A 23,963-nucleotide genomic window follows, 5' to 3' on the forward strand; every position below is an offset into this window, starting at 1 on the left:
GATCACAGGAATTCCACATCATTCCAATTGAACTGTGTGCATGCAAACACCTAGCTTATCATCTTCATGATGCTTCAATCTTCAAGGTGAAACAGTTGAGAACACGTTTTGGCCACACAATGAACCTCACTGAGAGAGAAATAGCAGCATACGTCACTAAGAAAGAGCAAGGCTGAATAGTTAGGGTATAAAGTAGCAGATTTTTCAACTTCAAAAAAAAATTCTTCACAGAAATAAACAAGACAAATCAGTTGTTGGTCCTCATCAACTGTTAATGTTAATCAGCATTTGTCCAAAAATAATGAAATAATAAAATAAAATCAAAGTATGAGTCGACCACACCTTCCTGATGCTAGAGGTCAATACAGACTGTGACAGCTTACGTGCATCAACAGGTGGATTAATATAGCAGAAATCACTTAGCTACAATAGTGGTGGTGGTTTTGTGTGTTAGAATGCCAGTCACTGAATGCCTATAAATGCAGAGATACATAGCTGCCAATCCCAACATATTTTAATTTTTTCATTATCCACTAATATATGCAATGGTCACATGAGAATGAAAATTTAACCACTGAAGACTGAAAGTGGGTTGCCAGTCCGATAAATTTTGGTTACATGTGAATTCTCATACATGAATATAACATTTAGTAAAGAAAATTCTTGCATTTGAATGAATCGTGAAATGGAAACAGACAGTTAGAGAGAGCTTAAAGAAATGTGCAATGCTTTCCTGAAAATTGCTTAGACTTATCATCACGGTGACCCTGACACACATTTCGTATGTTAGGTACTATGTTTCATGATGGAAATACCTTTCTTACTGGTAAAAGGTGTTTCCATCATGAAACGTAGTACTCAATGTCAGGCTGTCAGGAAACATTCCGAAAACACAAGTAATAATGCAATCTATTACCAAAGACTCCAAATACTCTTGATAGAAATCGAGCATTTGCAGTTCGAGTCTGAAGAACAAGTTGTGGGAACTGAAGGATCTTCAGACATTTTGCTTCCAGTTACTAAAGAACACTAAGATTTTAAAAAATTGTGCAAAAGTTGTTTTGTAGGCATGAAAACCATAAAGATAATCACAATGATTTAATTGGTTGCTGTGTGTTACTGGTATATTAATTGATGTATTCATGAATGATAAAAAAAATTCATTGAGGATAAAAAGAATAAATGAAGAATGCTGAAAGAAATTTCAAACAACTGTGAAAATAAAAGAACTTAAATATTTGATGTAATTTACTTGGTTATCAAACTTGATGCAGGAAGTATATTATTTAAACAAAAATGAAACACTTATCTGTATGCATTTACAACCTTTTTTTAAATCTATATATCAAAAGCAAAATAATCTAAATATTAACATCATTCACCTCTTAGATATTTGCAAAATACTTCTTGAAGGATGAGTTGTAACCATTTCAGAAGCACTAGTTTCATTTGGTCCGTCTTTTGCAAAGAGGCCTTTCTGAAGAAGTGATACAACCTACGAGAAATTTTTATGAAACGCACAAAAATCAGAAATGATGAATGACTATAGTTCATAGTAGAAATTTAATGAGCATTCATATTTATATATTCTCATTAATCTCCTGATTTTTTCATTCCGTCTTTTGCAAAGAGGCCTTTCTGAAGAAGTGATACAACCTACGAGAAATTTTTATGAAACGCACAAAAATCAGAAATGATGAATGACTATAGTTCATAGTAGAAATTTAATGAGCATTCATATTTATATATTCTCATTAATCTCCTGATTTTTTCATAATATATATTTATATTATGGTAGAATTATGTTTTACTTTAATAATATAAGCATATTTATTTTATCATAATTATATTTATATGAGGGAATTACTATTAATTATTTTTTTTTATTTTAGCTTATTTATGAAATATCAATACAAAATAAAAGTAATATTTTTAATTAATCTATACAAATAATTTTACAGATAATTATATCTAAAGATACATAGATGCAAATATTTTCATTATCAAATTTACGAATTAAAGGTTTTCAGATAATTATATTTATTTTATTAAGAAATATAATAAAATAAAAAGTAAAGATTAAATAATTATTAAAAATATATAAACTTCATGTTTTTCACCTCTCATTACCAATCATTAAGGTAATCATTCATTAACACAGATGCAAAAACAACTTTTCACAGCTAAGGTAATTTTATACATATCTTTCAAATTTTGGACTAATAACTGATACAAGCAGCTGTATTAAAATAAAAGACCAGCAGCAAACCAGGAAAACATATTTGTTCTTTTAGAAAAAATACAATTTCCAAGTACGTATGGTAGAAATCCTCACTGCAGTGAGTGATAACATTCATATTTGCTATGCAATATGCATATGTGCTCACCATAGCATGAGGATAAAAACGAGAACTTTTTTGCTGAGACGATTTACTTCTCATCTTATTTTGCCTGTTCATTACCGATGTCTGGTATCATCTCGTGTATTAATGTTTGAATATTTAAACTCCTGCAAGATGTGCTTGCCTCTTTTTAAATGTTAAATAAAGATGATTTTAAATGTTAGCTGAAGTTTTGTGATTCTTGGCCCTTTCTGATGGAGTCTAATGGTGACAAAAATCGCCATATATACATTTGAGATATAACCAGAAAAACTGTATTTTAAGAAATTTAAAATTAGTAATAGCCTAATCTTTTTTAAAAAAATACTGAATATTAAAAGAGAACTCAGTTTAAAGAACATCAAATAATAAATTCACCAGCTATATCTTTTACCTTATTGTGTCCATTTTCATATGCAAGCTCGACTGCTGTCAGTCCTACATTATTGAATATATTGACATCAGCCCCCTTTTCAACCAAATGACGAACAACTTGACCATGGCCACAAGATGCAGCCCATGCTAAAGCCTAAACAGAAAATATTAATATACTTATAAAAATATTACTAGATCTATAAGAGAAATAAGATACCTCAAAATTATCTCATCAAACTATAACATTATATTTCTTATAAATTGAAAAATTTTAGAAAATTTTTAACATATTTACTTTAATGTCATAAATTTCAAGGTATACAGCAAAGTTTTGTCACACTCAACAAACAAGCAAGCCTTAAAATATGTATATTTGAATAAAAGAGTATTTTCAGTTAAAAATGGTATAATATTTACATTTTTCTAATAATTTAGCCTATTTATTTTAAAAAAGTGATGCAACATTCTCACCTTCACAATAAAAATGGCTGTCTTTGAATATGATTGTAGAAAATTTTACAAAAGCCAAGAAAACACAGTTTATTTCTAAATTATGTTTAAAATGCTGTAGATGATAAGGAAAAAGCTAAATTCAAACAATAAATAGTAGACTACATTATCAGTTAAAGATTATTTCTTTAAACTCCATAAACTTAGATAATTTGCATTCGAATTTTACTTACTTCCCAGTATAAATTTATGCACAGATCAAAAATGATATTATTAATCTAATTCTAAAAATACTTCATATTCCACTGCCCTTATGGAAGATCTTATGATTATGAATAACAATTTCTAAATAAAGGCATTTTTAACTGTTTTTCACAAATAACAAAAAATATCGATAAGCAGTATTTAACTTATTGTTAACTAGCTGCTACACGGTCAGCCTTCATCTCGCTTTTAAATGTACCACAAAAAATGCCTAAAGGGAACAACAAACATTAAGTTTAAAAAGTGCACATAACTTTTTACTCTGCAGAACAACTTTATAAAAAAAAGAAAAAGAAAAAAGTCAATAAAAATGTATTACATATAAAAAAAGGATTACAATGAAATAAGCAATATCTTTTAATACGAATATTAATCATCCTAATAAATAAATTAACCAATTTCTCATTGCCTTCTCTTGACAAACATCCAGTATCCAAGATAAACATTAAACTTAAAAACCGCACAGAATTATAGACCTCATTATTCCGAATGGCAACAGGAGAGAAAATTATCGATTTGATGGGATTTCATCAAAAAACCTAAAATAAAAAAAATGCCCGTTACATTCGAATTTTGAAAAAAAAAAAAAAATCGCTTTGAGGTGCACTGGGTCTTCTCTAGATGCACCTATATACCAAATTTTGTAGCCCTTGGTCTATTAGCTTACACGCAGCACAAACGAAAGACACACACACAGACAGGCTTTTCCTTTTATATATATATAGAGAGAGAGATAAAGCACAAACAGTTTTAACCCGATTGGATGTATTTTTTATGGAATCAAGCATTTCATTTAATTCATAAATAAGACTTGATGTTAATTAATCCATAACTTTATTTTATCAATACCGTTCTCTTCTACTTTCATTGGCTCTCATCAGAATGCAATTTAGTTAACACCTATATAAAAATCGAGGTCTTGGAAGCTAGACAGAGAGAGAGCTTTGGGAAAAAGTGCTGTCCTTTACATTTCTCCCACAGTTTTAAAGTATAATTTCAGAATTAGTTCATTTTTAACAACAAATGAGCTCTTAAAATGTTTCTTAATATATTCTGTTACCTAGACATGCTTCTAAGTAAATGTTTCTAAAAGAAAATTAAGGTAAGGTCATAATAAATATTAATTTAACTAACTTTCAAAATTTGGACTGTACACTGACTACCAATAAGTATTTGGACACCTGTGATAGAAAAGAAAAATTAACTTTATTCAAAATCAATAGTTGGGAGAGCCTCCACAAGAGGTAATTACAGCGTGGACCCTCCGGGGCATACTTTCCATAAGTCTTTGTATGACAGCTAGTGGTATTTTTTTCCACTCGGCTTGGAGAAGACATAGAAGTTCCTTCACCGATTTTGCACAGGTAGTGCACCCCCGAATTCGGTGATGCAACTCGTTCCAGAGGTTCTCGATAGGGTTCAGGTCTGGACTCTGGGCAGGCCATTCCATTCGATGAACTCCATTGGCACCATACCAAGCCTTGGTTAATGTCAAAACATGACAACTGGCATTGTCGTCCTGAAAGTAACAGGGGTCCAACCTGTAAAACTGCCACAACGTAAGAAGCACATTGTCATCCAAAATAGTGCAGTATGCATCGGAGTTGAGCTTACCATTAATGGGGACCAAGGGTCCCAGCCCATACCAGGAGAAACACCTCCAGACCATAATTCCACCTCCGCCGAACTTGACTGTTGGCACAATGCATTCTGACAGGAGACGTTCTCCAGGTAGACGCCAGACCCAGACATCCGAACGGTAAAGGGTGAACCTTGATTCGTCACTCCAAAGAACCCATTTCCACTGATCTACGGTGCAATTTCAATGTGCTTTGCGCCACATTAACTGAGCAGCGCGGTTGGACTTTGTGATCAAAGGCTTATGGGCAGCAGCACGACCATGAAAACCAAGCAGATGTGCTTCCTTACGGATGGTATTCATTGAAACAATATTCTCGGATGCCTGTTGAAACTCCTCGCAGATGAGGGCCATCGGTTGGGTGCGGTTCTTCCGAATTTCTCTGGACAGCACTCATCAGTCTCTATCTACCAGTTTCTTTGGGCTGCCAACTCGGGGAACATTCCAATAATCACCGCTCACCTTTCACTTCTTAATCACATAGGCCACTGTCGATTTTAGGTACTTCAGATCGCTAGGTATGTCCCTTATGGATCAGCCACATTTGTGATACCGGATAATTATACCTTTCTCGAAATCAGAGAGCTTCGAACTGTGAGGCATCTTGCATGCGACTAAAGCCGATGTTGTTTCCTACACGATATATACCGGCAGAGTCCGTGACTTACCTTAGGACCGCAGATATCGTCATTTGCATAGGTGTCCAAATACTTATTGGTAGTCAGTGTATATAGCTTGCCATAAAGAATTACAATTTCTGATTTAAAAAAAAAAAAAAAATCTGACTTCATTTTTTTCACTTGCAAATAATAACCAGCAAAAAATCTATGCCATGTCCTGGAATACAGATATGATCACCCCCTAGAATCCCCAGCAAGACTGTTTATTAATTTATTTTTTCTAGTGGGGAGCCCTAGCCACTATGAATGCCAGAAGCAGTGGCCATTTTATTATGGAGGCACCTAATAGGTGGGCCACCGCTACCTCCTATGAAGGACAGTCAATTTACATACCTGCCTTCTCCGGGATTCGAACCGGGGATATTCAGTACAGCAGTCAGGGTCAGTAAGCCTATTTATTTACTACCCCATATTTATAATCACATATCTTGCCTTTGTTGCAATTTTAGTTTTAAACAGCAACAACCAACAGAATCCATTATATCACTGCATTAAATTTTATCAAACACTTGATGAAATAAATTTCAAAAATATTCAGAATTTTTTTTTAATAAATAATAAAAGCTTTGACAACAAACCTTTAACTATTACACATATTAAAAGTTGGTTACTCCATTTGAAATTTAGCAAACAAAGTGGAGAATGATTAAAAATCTAGCATATATTCTACAGTTAGGTGCCCACTTTAATTATAGAAAATTACTATTCTAACTCAAAATGTGGGAGGGTGAGGAGAATGCTGGTTACAGTTAGATAAAAATAATTCTAGTTGAAGTTCCGAATTTGCATCATAGTTCCTGATAAGTAAAAAGCAAGATGTTCAGTTATCTGAATTTTCTAATGCAGATTACTAATAATCAACGAATTTCAAGGTATGGATATGACCCAGAAATGAAATTCTAATTATCATAACCAAAATAATTTAAGTCACAAAACCTGAGGAATGCAAAGCAGGTTCACAGAAAAGTTATTGTTTACAGACACCGTACAATTTTCGTATGAGCATTGTTTATTATGAGTATACTCAAAAATTTTTTAATACGTAGGAACTTATAAATGCAATTTGTTGCCAGACTGAAATTTAACAAAAAATTTCAAAATGTCTTTTAAATTTAAGTTTTTTGAGTATTGAATACAAAAATTGACACCTCCCAATGAAGTTCATATTGTAAAAGTGTCAATCCAAAGTGTGTTATTGTTTCTTGAATGATATACACATTTGAATAGATACAAAAAAATCTTTCAAAATATACAATGAAAGAATAATTTAATAAAACAGAAACTATTACATATCATTACTAAAAAAAACTTTTTATAAAAAAGCAGCATATATATTTCTAGAAAACATTAAAAGATATTTATGTATTAGTCTTACAGAGTTCACATTTAAGTTTCTAACCAGTTATTTTATTTTAATACACTTTCATATTGCTCTCATTTTCATTTTCCTACCAAAATATCAATTTCTAGCTTGTGTGACTTCAAATGAGGTAGAAAGAAGAGAGTATTTAAAAGAAGGCTTTACAGAGTAGAATCAGAGCGTGTTGCTAAATTGATTCTCTTGCAAACAGTATTTTGTGGCATTGAGTTATTCTCAACATTAAGGTTGTTACACCGAAAATAGGTCAAAGCCAGCTTGCACTTTATTCCAAATGTTAAGCTGTTAGGCTAAATTTCTTTCTTAGTTTTGGTTAGTCCATTATCTTTCAGTTAAGCCATAACTGTTGGCTTCTGTAAGCACAAGTTGGTGCCATCTGTTAAACTTTTATTTGAGTTCATAAAAGCATCCTTTTAGACTTTAAAGAGTTTCTGTCTAGTTTATGCTATTTAATAAAAACAAACTCTCTTGTGCTACCACCTTGTTAGAAGTCGCAAAATTTTCAGAATGTACCACACACTTAAAAAATGTATACGGTACAAAGTCCGTAATCTGGACGTCCATTATCCGGAATGATCTATAATCTGGACCTCAAAGCCACAAACTTTTTTTTTGTATGCTTTACGTATGCGCGTTTAATGTATAATGGACGGTATGAGCTAGGCTAAAATTATCTTTAATGATTCTAAGGCATTTCAGTTAATGTTACAGAATGCGCTGTTCCTTAATCTTCTAATTGGATCCGGCTTATTATTTTTTGCAGACTGTTAGAGCAATTTTATAAAAATTCAGCTTGAACTTTCGTTTATGTCAAAAAGAGTTTCCAATTCTGGAGTTGCCAAAGGATCTACAAAACGAAAGCATGTTTCGATGTCTATCAAACAAAAAGTGAAATTGCTGCAAAAAATGGATAAAGGCATGAAGAAAGTGACAGAGAGGTTGGTGAAAACAAAAAAAAAAAAAATTCGATTGACAAGTTAGTCGGTATTCTCGGCACAGCAATTACAGGACTTGAACAGTGGAACTTTGTAACTGAACAAGAAATTATGTCTGTTTATAGCATTAAAGAGAAAGTATTAGCACAAAAAACGAAACAACTTAAACAACTTGCATTGAAAGAAATGTTTAATAAAGTAAATAAATAAATATTAAGTTTTTTTTTTTTTTTTTTTTTTTTTTTTTTTTTTTTTTTTTTTTTTTTGTAAAATGTGATGCTCTTTAGATCATAATTGCTCTTTATTTCATAAATTACGGTTTCATATTTTTAATTGTATAACTTCTGCATGCCATCTTACCAAATTTAAATTGATGATCTATAATCCAGAAAAACCTCTAATCTGGAATAGCCGAAGTCCCGACGAGTCCGAATTACGGACTTTGTACCGTGTAACAGTTCTACATTTCTTAAGACAAACACATGCACAATAATTCTTTTAAAAGTTTAATTTACATATGTACTTCTCATATTTCAAATTTCAGTATTTTTATAGAAAAATCCTTTATTTTTTATATTATTTTTGTCTAAAACTCAATTTTAAAATATGCACTTTTGGAAGTTTCCTGCAATGAAATTGTTATTGGAGAGCACTCTAAAGCAGAGGCATAGCTAGGGTTTTCAAAGCCCAGGGACAACTGAAGATTCTGAGCCCCTTTCTGTGTGCCAGGAATGGAAAGCATCTCATTCTAAAATTTCTTAACATCAGTTTTGTGCCCCCTGGATGCTGAGCCCAGAGACAGGTGTCCCCCTTGCCCCAACCTAGCTACGCCACTGCCCTAAAGATTCAATTATTGCAGCATATCTTCAGCTATGACCATAAAGTCATAACTGTTTTCGATGTTACTCAAAAACTTATTAAATGCAGTTTTGGGGCAATTCAAATATTGCTTCCAACTTCATTCATGAGAAGTTCAAGGTTTTCTTCTAACCTTAGTTTTCTAATATCTTGTTTCATGAAAATATCTCCTTTAGCTTGGTTTCTGGGAGGAAAAGGAAGACAGGGTTACTTTAATAAAGCAACTGGTACTTTTTATTAATGCTATCTCCCAACATAAAATTACCAAAACAACAATCTTGTGTTCTACAGATTTTAGTCAAGAATCTATCCATTTCGAGAGGAAATAGGTAATTCAGGAGCAAAGAAACCTGCAATGAAGAGAAAGTCACAACTGTGTTTATATACAAAAGGAGTAAAGCAAATGAGAAGGTAGCATTATCTGCTGGCAGAAACAGTAACGAAAATAGAGAAATTAAGTTAAAAGAATTTTAAAAAGGACTGGATTGGAATTAAAGTCATTAAATCTAACAGATATATCTTCGTAAACGTAAAAAACTTCATTTCATTATTTCAAGCTTTATAAATGAGAAAACCCAGTTCACCACTGGAAGAAGTTTTTTGGATAATTTTTGCAGGCCCAAAGTCATGATAAATTTCCTCCTGTGATTAGTTATCAAAGACTTGTTAATGTTGCCTTTTCAAACATAAGATTTGTGTTTCTTGATGCAGGCTTTAATACTCTTTTAGTCAGGCCAATATATTTCAAACCATACTGGCAAGATATGCTATAAATGCCCCAAGAATTAAAGTCAGAAGTGGAATCTTTGGGAATCGAACCATGGATTTCACATTATGTGTGGTGACAAACAAAATTTCTCTTTGCAGATAAGGATTTTTGCTGACAGGTTGAAGAAGTTTAAAGAAATTTTCTTAGTGGCTTGTGCTTTTGCTTCTAGCAATGGCATTCTTTTTATTGTTCTACTCGCATATGAAACATGAGAATTTAACACAGCACCCAGTTGACCAAATAGCACACATTATTTAATGGATTAAAGTTTTCCACAAGCTATCCATTCATAATCATTGTATTTTATACACATAATAACTAATTTCAATTTTTTTTACAAAAACAGTACAAATATATTAAAAATTCATAATTTATATTAAAATTAGCAGCAAGTTCTTAATCCATTGCTTATGAACCAAGATATTATTCCTACAAAACTTTTATAGTAATTTAATTTTTACTTTGCAGTTACACAGTAAGCAAATATTAGCATTCTTAGGCCTGTTATAAAAAGCATGCTAGTCGTGAAAAAGTGCATTAATGGCACTTTTAAAGCCATTTTTGGACTCAGAGCTCAGAATGTTTCATCAAAAGCAACTAAGATCTTCAAAAGAGTTTGTCAAGGTAGGTATATATAAGTACCTAATCATATTCCACTACCTGTGAGCTATTTTCTAAACTTGAAGACTAAAGTAATGGAAAAAGAAGTAATGAAAATACATATCAACTTCTCTCATCTCAGCCAGGAATGTCTAATACAGTTAAAAGTTAATCTAGTTTTTTCTAATCTAGTTTCAGACTAGTTTTCCAATTTCACACAAGATTTCACAGATTCAACGAGCTTTCTGTTTTCTTGACATAGCTACTCCATGTCGGATCCCACACTTTACTAAACTTATGAAGTAGGTAATTGAGGATACTAATGGCAAATGTAACAAAGTATATATATAAGGATCTCAGACACTTGCTACCGATAGAGGAAGTACTACGGAACTTCAGTCCCATGCTTTAAAAATGATTTAACTTACATACAGGCTGGTTTACTCACGTCAAATAAAGACTGGACATTTTTTAACTACATTACATAGACAAGATATTAGCCTGAATACATATTCTTTTGCTATTTTTACATAAAAAAAATTTAATTTTTTTGCAAAAAAATTTACAGAATATCTAATGACAATGATAAAAAATCTCAAACATGTTCAGTTAATTACCTGTGCCCATTAAGACATGTTATTCTGAAATTTTAAAGTGAAATTTGTGGATGCACAAAAGAAAAAATTATATTAAAATGTAGCGTATTAAGGAAACTAAACACAACTTACTGTATTTCCTCTATTATCTTTCATGTTAGGATCAGCATCATGATCAAGAAGCTCTTTTACCAGCTGTGCATGACCTTCTCTAGCCGCAAACATTAATGGTGTAGTTAAATGCCTAATAATAAATACATAATTCATTTTTTAAAACTCCATGAGAAACTAAACAGATATTAATCACACATATACATATTAGTAATTTATCACACACACACACACACACATATATACATTAGTAATTTATCAACCCAAAAATAGCAAATTTTTAAAAATGGTGGATATAAATCCTATAATATCCATTATAAAATGCACTATAAAATATTTAGTATTATATACATACATAAAAAGAGCTAAATAAATATTTTAAAGAATTTTATTTCTCTCATAATGCTAAAAATACCTTTAACACAGCTTTTCAAATGCATGGGCTTATTACATTTCATTACATGTTCATTATTATGCATTTTAGTATCAATGGCATTTTTCTGGTATATAATAAGATTCAGAAGTCAAACAACAAAAATCAGCATTATATTTTCACATAACGCTGATTTTTGTTGTTTGACTTCTGAATTAGTATTTGTTCGGCATGTTATTGTGTCTTAAATATAATAAGATCTTTAATACCATTATCTCTTCACATATTCCACTCCTATTTTTACTATTTTATCATCTCAAAATCAAGAGAGGAAAATTGTGCAGATAATTTAATATCTGAAGGCTATGATTATAATAAGAACATCACAAATTAAAAGTATCATTGATAAACTACAGGTAACAATCACAATATTATCACTTTAAACGAGATTTAAATTCCAGTAAAAATACACAGTAATATTAATACTACAATACCTAATAAACTATTTTCAATTCTACTTCCCTACAACTTGAATCTCACCTGTTCTTATAACAGTATCTGGATATCCTTGGACCTCAAATCATTCATAAATAATTACAGAAGGTGAATGTGCAGCTAACTTAATGAAATCATAGACTAAATATCAGTTCATGTTTGCTTTGATATGATGGGTTGGTTCTTGTATTAGGTTGGCATCAAGTTCAATAATTAGAAAGGAAATGGTGCCATGACATTCACAGATATTTTGCAAGCGTTTGTCTTTGTCAGCAAGAAAAAAACAATCATTACATGGATGAATCAATTTTAAAATTTAGGGGAGTTTATTCTCTGAATAAATTGCAAAAGAAGAGAATGATATGAATATTTTTCAAATTTTCAGAACCTGTCACTAATAAGCTAGCGAGGGGGGATATTGTCGGTAAGACAAAAACAATCATTACATGGATGAATCAGTCTTAAAATTTAGGGGATTTTATTCTCTGAATAAATTGAGGAAGAAGAAAATGATATGAATATTTTTCAAATTTTTAGAACCTGTTACTAATAAGCTAGGGAGGGGGGGAATATGAGAGGAAATATAGTTAATCTTCCAGTGGTCTTCGAAACAGCCAATTTCTAGAGTGTTGCCATTTGAAATGACTTGAAATTTTATTTATTAGATTACAACTGCTTCATAAACTGAATAGAAACAATTTTTAATAATTTAAATCTATGCTTTCTTTTTAATAATCTAACTATTTGGTATAATTTAAAATACAAATTTACAATATATACAATTGATAATTATTAACAAATTATTAACATTTTTAACAGTAATGTAATTCATAAAAGATGGTTATGATAGCATATATTACTTACTTCAGGACAAAATTCTGTTTCTTAATATAAAGTTATGCAATATTAGCACTAACCTTTCATATGCATTAACCTTTGCTCCATATTTTAACAACAATGAACAGCATTTCAGTAAATCCTCCTCATTTTTAGTTGAAGCACACACAGCCATTAATGGAGTAAACATATCTGTTGAAGAAGGACTTGTAATGAGTTCAAGTTATCCAAAGCAAAGAACAAAACAACAAATAATAATAATAATAATAATAATAATAATAATAATACATTTGCATTTAGAGAGCATATGCCTCAACTAAAAACTATTGATAATGACTGTATTATAACTGCAGAATTTCTAGATATAAAGGTATGAACATATAAAATAATATTAAATTAAAATGAATTAAATATGTTAAAATATAATGAATAGTTAGTTCACAAACAAGAATTTTTGTTCTAAAGAGGATATATAAAACCTAATCCTATTTTTAATACTGAAATTAATTTTATAAAATTATCTACTTTACTTTAAAAAATAAATTGGAAGAATATATATATATATATAGGATTAATATTCAAGCTATGAAAGTTTGAGGTCATTTTTTCAAGCATCCTCTTTATATATGCATGCACACACACAGACACACCATGTCCACAAAAGTTCTTACCTGGCCTTTATTTCTGCAATTGCTGGCATGCATCACATAATAAAATAATGTTTTAAATAATGCAAATATTCATATTTTTAGTTTTTTAATTTTTAAAAGTCATTTTTGCAAAAACTACGAAATATGACTTTTTATATTAATTCAATACTTATTAAGTTAAACTCAATATAAGAAATAAAATTTAAAAAAATATTCTCACGGGGCCAAAAAACATTTAATTTAAAGCTGGGAATCATATTTAGGGGCTATAGACAAATTGAACAGCAAATGTTTTCATTTTTGCATAATTAAAACTAAAATACAAATTTAGACAAAAGTTTCTGATGTTGATAGTTTAGGTAATAGGCATTTCTATGCAGGTTTTCTTGAAAAGTATTAATTATTCTTTCTTTTTTTTTTTTTTTTTTTTTTTTTTTTTTTTTTTTTTTTCAAAACAAGAATAGTGTTCTAGAAAATACTGGGAGTTTAGGTAATAGGCATTTCTATGCAGGTTTTCTTGAAAAGTATTAATTATTCTTTCTTTTTTTTTTTTTTTTTTTTTTTTTTTTTTTTTTTTCAAAACAAGAATAGTGTTCTAGAAAATACTGGGAGGCTTCAGCATTTGCCTATAGTCAGGCTGTAATATTTTTTGCATAAATTAAATATTAAAAGTATTTCCAATTTAATGACTCTTATATGATTATTAGATTATAGTTATAAAGCAATAAAACTAATGATAATATTAATAACATTTACAACTTTGGAAAACTTGTGACTAAAAATTCCTTTAGCATACCATATATAATAAAATTATAAATTAAAGAATATTACATACTAGTAAACTACAAAAGAATGTGATGAATGGTACTTAGAGAGAAAAAATTGGATTATTCTAATTTATTTAATAACTGACCTCTCGAAATTTCAAATTTGAAGTCAAATATCTCAATCAGTTTTTCCTATACTGGACATAAACCTTTTCCTTCCCCCCAAAAAAAAACAGAACAAAAATTTCCTAACCATAAATATAGGAACTGAGAGATCAACTTAAAAGCTATTTTATCTTGTAATTTTATAAAACTTTAATTTAAAAATGCTAAAATATGAATATTTATATAATTTAAAAAATTTTTTATAATTGGAAGTATATGCCAATAATGAATAAAAAAAGGTCTACAATGAATGAAAATAAAAAAAAAAAAGGTACAGATTTTTGTAGACGTGATATATATATATGGGGTTTTGCGTGCTAATTTAGATGTCAATGCAGAAAGATAGTAGCAGACTGGGCATTTCTTTTATTGCTGACACAAAATATCATAAATCTTGGCACAAAAAGTGCATGTGTTCCCGAATAACTACAATGGTGCCCTTGGCAAGTTAGCAGTAGTAAAGTGCGAGAAGTAATGTAATGCGTAAGAAGATGAACCCCATTTCAGAATGATTTAGTTTCAGTTCTATTTAGAATGGTTAATTTTTAGTTCTGATTTCAAAATTTGAAGTCATTAAGTTGCATTCACACTAGTCCGTTGGTGTGAAAAAAAGCTTTCCACATACATCAATTCACACCATTAGATGGCTCTTCATATCAGAAACTAGTGTAAAAACGTGAATTTTTGTGTGGTATTTTTACTTTTTACGGTTACATTTTTTAATTAAAATGGAACCAATTTTGGTTAGATGAATACTTATTTTACTTCTTGCTTTATGTAACAGAAGCAGAATGCAGTGGCTTACATTAATATGCGAGCGATGACTGCAGCAAAGAGATGCAAACAATTTAATTGAAGAAATGTACTTCAATGACATCAAAATTTCTTTTAATTTAATTTATTTTCCCATGATGCCTCAACGATTTGATGAATTTATAGCACTTATTGAACCATTTATCCAAGAACACTAATTTTTATCAGAATATCTTAATAAAGAATTGTTTGGAATAGGATATCCCAGAAAAGGATCATTGTATATATCTAATTTACTTTATTTATGAATTTTGTTGAATGATAATTGAAAATTCGTAATTTAATATTTTGATTTTAGAGAGTGAATTTTTCATGGGTAAAATACCATAAAACTTCTTGTACGATGTATGAACTTCCCTTAATATAATTGCCTTAAATAATGCAATACAAAAATATATTTGTAGGTTTATAGCATTAATAAACTAAATATCACACTTGAAAAACAGAAGCGGTTATTTTTAAGTTAATAAACAACAGAAATTGTTTCTGCCTTATGTACATATTTTTTACCTCAAATGTAACTGTAATTACATCAATTAGTCATTCAAATATTACTAAAGAGCCACTATCTAATGTTTAATAAAGTCACTTTTATCTAAAACTCATTGAAGTAACTGCATTTTATACAATACTTCTTCTTCCGTGTTAAAAACTGAATTCCACAATTAGCAAATTCACTAATGCTCATGCAAATGTTCTTTAAAATAATGAAACATTATCATCAAGATTAAACCTCCTGCCAAGTACATGCTTCCTTTCTGTATAAATAATAGTTTCTTAATTTTTTTAAACAAATGATTTAATCGTCACTACTCATTTAAAACTAAGAACTCGCTCAATTTTTTAATTAGGTAAACCAATAACTTTATTCTAATACCAGTATCCCTTTTACCAGTCTCGCATTAGCCAAAATAAAATTGAGATCATCCTATGAATTGTGCCAAAGGCTCGTTGTCAAAAGAATAATGTACACAATGCTCATGGAAGACGAAAATTACGTTTATAGTCAATGAAAAATAAATGCAAGCTTCTTTTGCACTAAAAAAAAAAAAAAAAAAAAAAAAAAAAAAAAAAAAAAAGAGTTGTGGTAGATTTAAAAAAAAAAAAAAAAAAAATTAGTGCTTTTGCACCATCATCAAAGATGGGAAAAGCAAGGTCCGAACCCACAATGCAAGTAGTTAAATGGAAAAATGGTTTTCAGACTTCACCCTTCAGGAAACTGAAGAAGCATCTGTGCTACTCTGAATGCAGCTATAAATTTTTCTGTAAATATTTGTTTTTAAAAAATACCAATGCCATTACAACACCTGATGACACTTGAATCCGCAATCTCTTAACTCTGAAAGCCAATGTTTTATCCATTAGGCAAAAGGGGCAACCTTAAACTCACGTAGATAGATTTTAAGAAAAAATCAAAATCTGGGATTTCGAAATCCATCACTATTTTCTCGCAACAATCTATTGCTTTAGATTATTCTGTAAAAATTATCAACCATATATCTTATATGGTTGATAATTAAGTTTTATTACTGCTAATACACTTAAATTTTCCTTTAAATAATTTATTAAGATATTCTGTAAAGTGTAAAAAACATCTAATAAACTGGATATTTGAAATGAGACGCAGGAAACTGATGCCGCAAGCAGTGAAGAGTTGAAGTTGTTAAGTCAATTTGCGTAACCTTCGATCATCCGGAAAATATCTCCTCTGAGCTCACTTCTGATTGGTCCCCAGTTTCCACCCGAATGCATTGGTGTTAACTGGGCTTTATTGGCTGAAGCCTTTTTTAAGTGAGCCATCATTAGTGTTACATAAGAATCACGCAAAGAACATAAAATTTGAAATGGTACAATTTAGAGATGTTTATTGTAAGTGGTTACTATTTTTTATGATGGAAAGGGGAAATAACCAAATTTAAAAAGAAAGTTAAGGAGCTATTGTAAATTAAAGTTAACATTTTAGCTTACCTATTTTTTATCTTACACACACACACATAAAATATATATGTAAACATACAGCTTAAGATACATAAACTAGTCCTGAAAGCAAATGATTAACCTTTATGAAAATTTGGATCTGCTTTTATCTCTAGAAAGAACTCAACAACTTCAGGATGGCCAGCACTACAAGCATACATCAAACCAGTCCATCCAGCTTTCAGTATAGTATCTACCCAGATATCTGCAAACAAAATTTCAAAACATACCTATTTAAAAAATAAAAATATCAGCACATAAATACACATCAACACATTTAAAAAAAAACTTATGAAAATATTTTGATGGTTAACCTCCTAATGAACAAAAAATTTGTAAATCGGAAATTTACACTGGGCAGTCAAAAAAATCCCAGAATTTCCTTGAAATTCTTTAATACCACAATATAGGAATCGGCGATTCCGGATTATCGGTTTTTCCGGATTATCGGTTTTTTCCGGATTTAAATCTGGTAAGATGGCATGCAGAAATTATAAAATTAAAAATATGAAATCGTAATTTATGAAATAAAGAACAATTATGATCTAAAGGGTATCAAAATTTACCAAAAAAAAGCTTAATATTTATTTGTTTACTTTATTAAACATTTCTTTCAATGCGCGCATGCGTAAAGCATACATTACGCATAGACGAAATTAGAAAATTGCGACCAGAAAACTATTTGATGTGTATTCGTGATATTTATTACGACGAGGAATTTGATTTAAATCATATCAAAGACTGAGTACATCGAGATGAAATACTACATTTAGTAACGAATTATAAGCCGAATAAAATAAATACCTGAAGATAAGGATGACGCTGACAGATTAACTTCCAGTTCATTGCGCGCCGCGACGTTCCCCCCCCCCCCCCCACCGAGCAGAGTGAAATTGATAAACAGATTTCGGAATGGTTAGAGAAACAAAGGATATGCCTTTATCCATTTTTTTTTTTTTCAGCAATTCCACTTTTTGTTTGATGGGCATCGAAACATGCTTTCGCTTTGCAGATCCTTTGACAGCTCCAGAATCGGAAATTCTTTTTGACATAATCGAAAGTTCACGCTTACTTTTATAAAATTGCTCTAACAGTCTGCAAAAAAATAATAAGCCGGATCCAATTCGAAGATTAAGGAACAACGCAATCTGCAACATTAACTGAAATAGATAATTAGATAATTTTAGCTTAGCTTATACCGTCCGTTATACATTAAACGCGCATGCTTAAAGGTATTATGCGCTTGCGTATACGCATTGTGCGTGTATGCATGCGCAGATAGTTTGTAGTTTTGAGGTCTGGATTATGGACGTCCGGATTAAAGACTTTTGACTGTATATGCCAAAACAGGAGAAAGCTATACATATAAATACACAATACATACAATACATAAATTTTTGGGATTGATTTTTTGGAATATTATATATTTTTTCATGGTTTTGGATATGTGCACTTAATTTACATATGCTCTTAGAGTTTAAATGATATTGTAAATTAGTTTGCAGGAATAATTAATCTTTTATATTTGCAATTTAACTTTGATTAAATTTTAAATTAACTTTAAATTAGCTTTATTCGAATAGAGAATATTTGTTAAATTATAATAGCAATATATATAAAAAAAACATTGAATTTAAAACGAACAGTATATTCTATATGAGAAAAGAAAATAAAACCAATTATGAACGTACGCAGTTATGTGATTGACATTATATAATCTTATTTATTGCAAAAATTTAAACTGTTATGATACTTTCAATCACACAACAGACACTTGCTTTTCAACTACATTTGGTCATGTAATACTTCTTTTTGCAATGGCAGCGTATATAGCCTTGCTCAAATTAGTTGCAGCTATTTCTCAGTAACATTTCTTGAAAAGAAATCCCATTTATGAAAAATAACTTTTCTTTACAAATTACAAACTGATTATGGGTATCAAGCTGCTTGAAGGTACCATTTCTGTTTACTAATTTATAAAAGTCAGAGTCTTCTATTCCAATAATAATTATAATAAAAAATAACATTGCAAGTAAAGCGAAATATTATACTAAACGCATTGGATAACAAATTTACTCCTTAACACTATTTATTTTCTTAAAATTAAAATGAAACTGCATATCTAATAAGTTTGCACCGAATAAGTTGTTATTCACAGCGTCGTTTACGATAAGGTTCGAACTGTAATTACGGTAGGGCACAACCCCCAACACATTTTGGGCATATGCAGGGAGTTGTATTCGTACGGTTTCATCACTTTCAACAGGAGGAAATTTTCTTTTTTGAGGTTTGTAATATTTTCATTGCTTTCAAAAGAAGATTCACTTTCGCGACTGGTCATTTTACAGATTTTCAGAAAGATAGATTGACTGAGTCAGAGCTCGATGTGAAGACATGGTAGATTGCAGCTCCTCTTCAATATTTTCCTTTGGAATGTGGATTTTTCTTTTTTTCAAATTTTCTTCAAAAGTATTATCAATTTCTTTCAGCTGTTCTTTGGTTTCAATTCTTGTGATTTATTCGCCAGGCAAAGATGACGATGTTATGCCTCTTTTTGGTTTAACAGGTTGAGCGCGGCGCCAAATTCGCTGTCCTTTCCGTTCAGCCGGCAGCGAGCTAAGCCGTATTTTTGCTTAGAATGTTTCAATACATTTCATTAAAACTAAATTTGATCACATTTCATTGAGACTATATTTATTTTTTAACTTTAATACTGTTTTTCCCGCGGACCGACGCCAGGCAAACAGAAATTCCAGTGCCGGTTCCCAGGGACTGGCGCCGTGCTCAACGTGTTAAGGCCAGAGAGGGTTCATAAGGACTTTGGTACATTCCTTTGTGGTATGTGGTGTTCTTGGCAAATTGAACAAAGGGAAAAATCATCTGACCGTTTATTTGTGTTATTATCATTTATCCATGCAGTTAATATATTCTGTGTATCTTGACTGCTCCTTTCACCTGAGCCTCGTTTTCACTATGATGAGGCTTTCCCTGAACTATCTTAAAATTTTTCCACATAGCATATAGTTCAGATATCACTTGATTACTGAATTCCTTACCAATATCTGAATGGAATATAGCTAGGTGAGACACTACTTCTTCAGCTGTCTTAGTTTTCAAAGATCGTAACTGGGCAAACTTCATTAAATAATCCTGATACACTGTTACGAACTTATATTCACCATTCATGTGTGACTGCAGATCTGTCGGATCGACTTGACAATTTTAAGCTCACACATTCTTCCTCCATGGCCTATGCTGGTGCGAGTTTCACATAGTATACTGAACAACTCATTAACGGTAATATAATACTGTATATTCGTTTCTCCTGGTTTTAATGGTACAATTAAATTCTCTTCATCATTAATTTTTAAAACAAAAAAGCATTTTAATCATCTATAATTCAAAAGTGTACTAGGACCCACCCGCGGCCCAGCAGTAAAGCCGCTGAACAGTAGTAGTACGGTAATCCTGTGAATAGACTGGCTGCGTAGGCATTTTCGTGGATTCCCCTATGTATAACGTGTATACAAGCCAGTTTCCCTCAGAAAGTCCTCCACGAAGGCATCCCTCACCTTAGGCAGATAGCATTTGAGGCTTTGCAATAATCACATAAACCAAACCTAACCTAAAGGTGTACTGCATTTAGTTTTAGCAGAAATCACTTCGGAAAGTATTTTAGAGTATGTTTCGTAAGAAAAATAAAATCAATTATCTTCTCATTTACTAGCAACTAATAAACATAACTTTAAAAAAAAAAAAAAAAAAAAGGAGCGATCACACTTTACTGCAGTAGATATAAAATATAAATTAGGATACCTCATAAAAAAGTAAAAATTAAGAAAATGCTGCAAATTTTTTATTTACGTCTGAAAGATACAGCTGCTCTCTATTTTTCAACATAGTCACTATATACATTCAAGCACTTGTCATAGCATTTTACCAACTAACCATTCCCTTCTGCATAATACTCAGCCGAATAGCGACTCCAACCAACTTGTCACAGCAGTTTGAAGTTCCTCATCACCACCGAAGTGCCGTGCCTCAAGTCACTTCTTCATTGCAGGGAACAGACGCTAACCATTTGGAGCCAGGTCCAGGTGTAGGGAGGATATTGAAGCATGTCCCATTTGAATTGGCACAAAAGATCTTCTGTTCACTTAGCACTGTGATGCATTATCATGCAGGAACACAACTTCAGATGTCAGCAAGACGTGGCATTTGTTCTGAATGGTTCTTTTTAGTTTTCTCAAAATGTTACGGTGCCCTTCTGAACTGATTGTCATACCGTGTTCCATGAATTCGACAAGCAAGATTCCATTAGCATCTCAAAACATGGTGACCACCTTCACTCATAATGTTTGGGCTGTATACGGCAAACAATTCATGATGAATGCCCGCCGCTGACAGTTTATTTGTCCAATGAAATCATATTACTCCTCTTACCTCATAGTTGGCAGGATTTTCAATAGCAGCACACATTTTGTGCCATTATAACAGTACATGCCCGAGAATATGACACTGTCACTAGGACAGCAGGAAGCTTACTGAATCACACATTGTTTGATGCAAAACAATGTTTGCGCTTCACCCACTACTTCTAATGCTATGTCACTACGGAGATTAATTTCTGAATTTGTCCCGCATGTATGACATTTTGTGCATTAATTTTTGATGAGCTAAGTTTCTTGAATAAATTATTTTTATGCAGTTTTAGAGCTCATAATGTAATTAATATTTTCATCAAATTCCTTCACGTAATTCCTTGTCTGCCCTAATTTTTTTTTTCTTTATTTATAGAAAACAATTCACATGACTGATGGAAGCATGTCACAGACCTTTAAAATATTTTATATAAGAAACTGAAGATTTATCATTTGTTAAATACATTAAAAAAAAAAAAAAAAAAAAACTTGGAAAATATTTGTGAGAAAAAAGTTATAATATTTATCTCTAAAATTAATTAGAACATGGATTTCTAAACTATAACCTTGATTAAAAAGGAAAAAAAAAGTCTATTTACAGAAACAAAACTGATAAAACAGGAAAGGGGAAAGCAAGCTCAGTTAGTTGTTAACTTCCTTATTTAATTAACTTTAAGGAAAATTCGTTTGTCCATACTTTTGCATAAAATATCTTTAATGATATCTAAATTCCCTTGCAGTACAGCATATCTTAAATCATCCAACAGCTGGGAAGATTTAACATCATAGCACTGCCGGCGTCTACTGATCGTTCGATTTCTGCGGTTTTTTTGGAATTTGGATGGAATCCTTGCCCTTGAACCATCATTATGTTGGAAATTTGAATGATTCTGCAAAATGAAATATATACATATATACAGTTAGGCAAATAAAATAAAAAAAAGTTAAGCAATAATAAATATCAAATAATAGTACAAAATAATCAGAAAGTATTCATAGCATAAATCCAGAACTTTCAGCGAATGGATGCAAATAGTTACCACAGATATATGGTGAACTAAACACTCAACATTATAACCACACCAAAAAAGCATTTGCTGGTTAAATACACTAAGAAATGGATAAAGTGGCTTCTATTCGGCATCATTAGTTTTGATTACTTACAGAAGTCACAGATATGGAGAGATAACAGTGATTGAATTGAAATTGCGGATGTCAGTTACTCGTAATTGGGATACTTCGAGAAAGTATAGTACAACTAAGATGCTATCACAGTTATTGAAGTTTCATTTTTAAATTTAAGAAAACGTAAAAAGTCGTGCTAACATTTTAAAAACCTAACAGTTATTTTACCGAATGAATTATGTAGCAAATAAAGAAGAAGGCTTTTAACGATAAAGAATATTTCGTATCATAATATTTCCATATTATATTCGAATTTCTTAAATTCGTTTTCGTATCATAAACTTTCTTTTCTCTTTAATATGAATAGCGAATTTCGAATACACTTGATATTTCCTCAGAAAATAATTTAATCCACATCTCTTAACACATTTCTGGCCACTAAACAAAAATACTTTTAAAGGAAAATATAGTTAATGCTGGCGAAATATTTCATGTCTAGCTTGTAAAATATGAGTATATTAATTTGATGTTAGGAGGAAATAAAGTAAACAGTACAGCGCTATTATACTGTGCACCTAGAATTAATTACGATTAAAAAATAAAATGTTGCAGATAAATGGAATTCCTTAACTGTCACTGAATAAATGTGCTGTTGTAAGTATGATCAGAGCAGTTTTAAGATAGATGGCGCCCGCGGGCTACTAATAATAATGCGCACCTCTTCATAACAAAATACACCAGGCGGGGTAGCAAAAGTGGGGTGACCGGCAAATTTTTAGAAATGTTTCAAAAATAAGAAAAATCAGTTTATTACCATTGCATAAATTTAAAAAAACAAAAATTTAAATTTAAAAAAAAAACCTATATGAATAAAAAAAAAACAAACTGTATAAACAAAACGCAAAAGTAACGTATATATATAATATGAAACACAACTAATTAATTTGAATTAATTAGCAATAGATCTTCAAATTAATAAATTAAATACCTTCAAAAAAGTATGTTTTGCTAAGTCACTCGGCCACATATGTGGAAAAACCCCACAAATGATTTCTGTATCGCCGTTAGAGGGCGCTTCGCTTCTGGGAAAGAACGTTAGTTTTTCAGTTTGCGACGTAGTTAGTAGTGAACCATCGATGCTAGGTTGCTTTATGAATAAAATGATTATTTTTGTAGATTGCTGAAGTATTGGCTTCAGGAATGATTAATTATTGAATGCACATAGAACCAATGACAGATTGATAAAATTTATTTTCCGAAAAGAAACATTTTACAGTTCTGGAACTTTTCACAAAAGTACTCGT

At 31.0% G+C, this 23,963-nt stretch overlaps 1 protein-coding gene across 1 annotated transcript in view; it reads right to left on the bottom strand.

Annotated features, from left to right (window-relative positions):
- LOC146999486 (ankyrin repeat, SAM and basic leucine zipper domain-containing protein 1-like) overlaps positions 1-23,963 on the bottom strand; it is a 109,438-nt gene that overhangs the window by 30,929 nt on the left and 54,546 nt on the right. The window contains exons 2-7 of the mRNA XM_085826084.1: positions 22,232-22,424; positions 17,196-17,318; positions 12,822-12,933; positions 11,058-11,169; positions 2,776-2,910; positions 1,383-1,495 (exon numbers count right to left, since the gene is read on the bottom strand). Of these exons, the coding sequence (XP_085682210.1) occupies positions 1,383-1,495; positions 2,776-2,910; positions 11,058-11,169; positions 12,822-12,933; positions 17,196-17,318; positions 22,232-22,424 (788 nt within the window). The remainder of the gene's footprint in view (positions 1-1,382; positions 1,496-2,775; positions 2,911-11,057; positions 11,170-12,821; positions 12,934-17,195; positions 17,319-22,231; positions 22,425-23,963) is intronic.

This window comes from Stegodyphus dumicola, chromosome 1, assembly GCF_044657685.1.
Source record: "Stegodyphus dumicola isolate Sdum_Otavi_A_Nest chromosome 1, ASM4465768v1".
NCBI lineage: Eukaryota > Metazoa > Arthropoda > Arachnida > Araneae > Eresidae > Stegodyphus > Stegodyphus dumicola.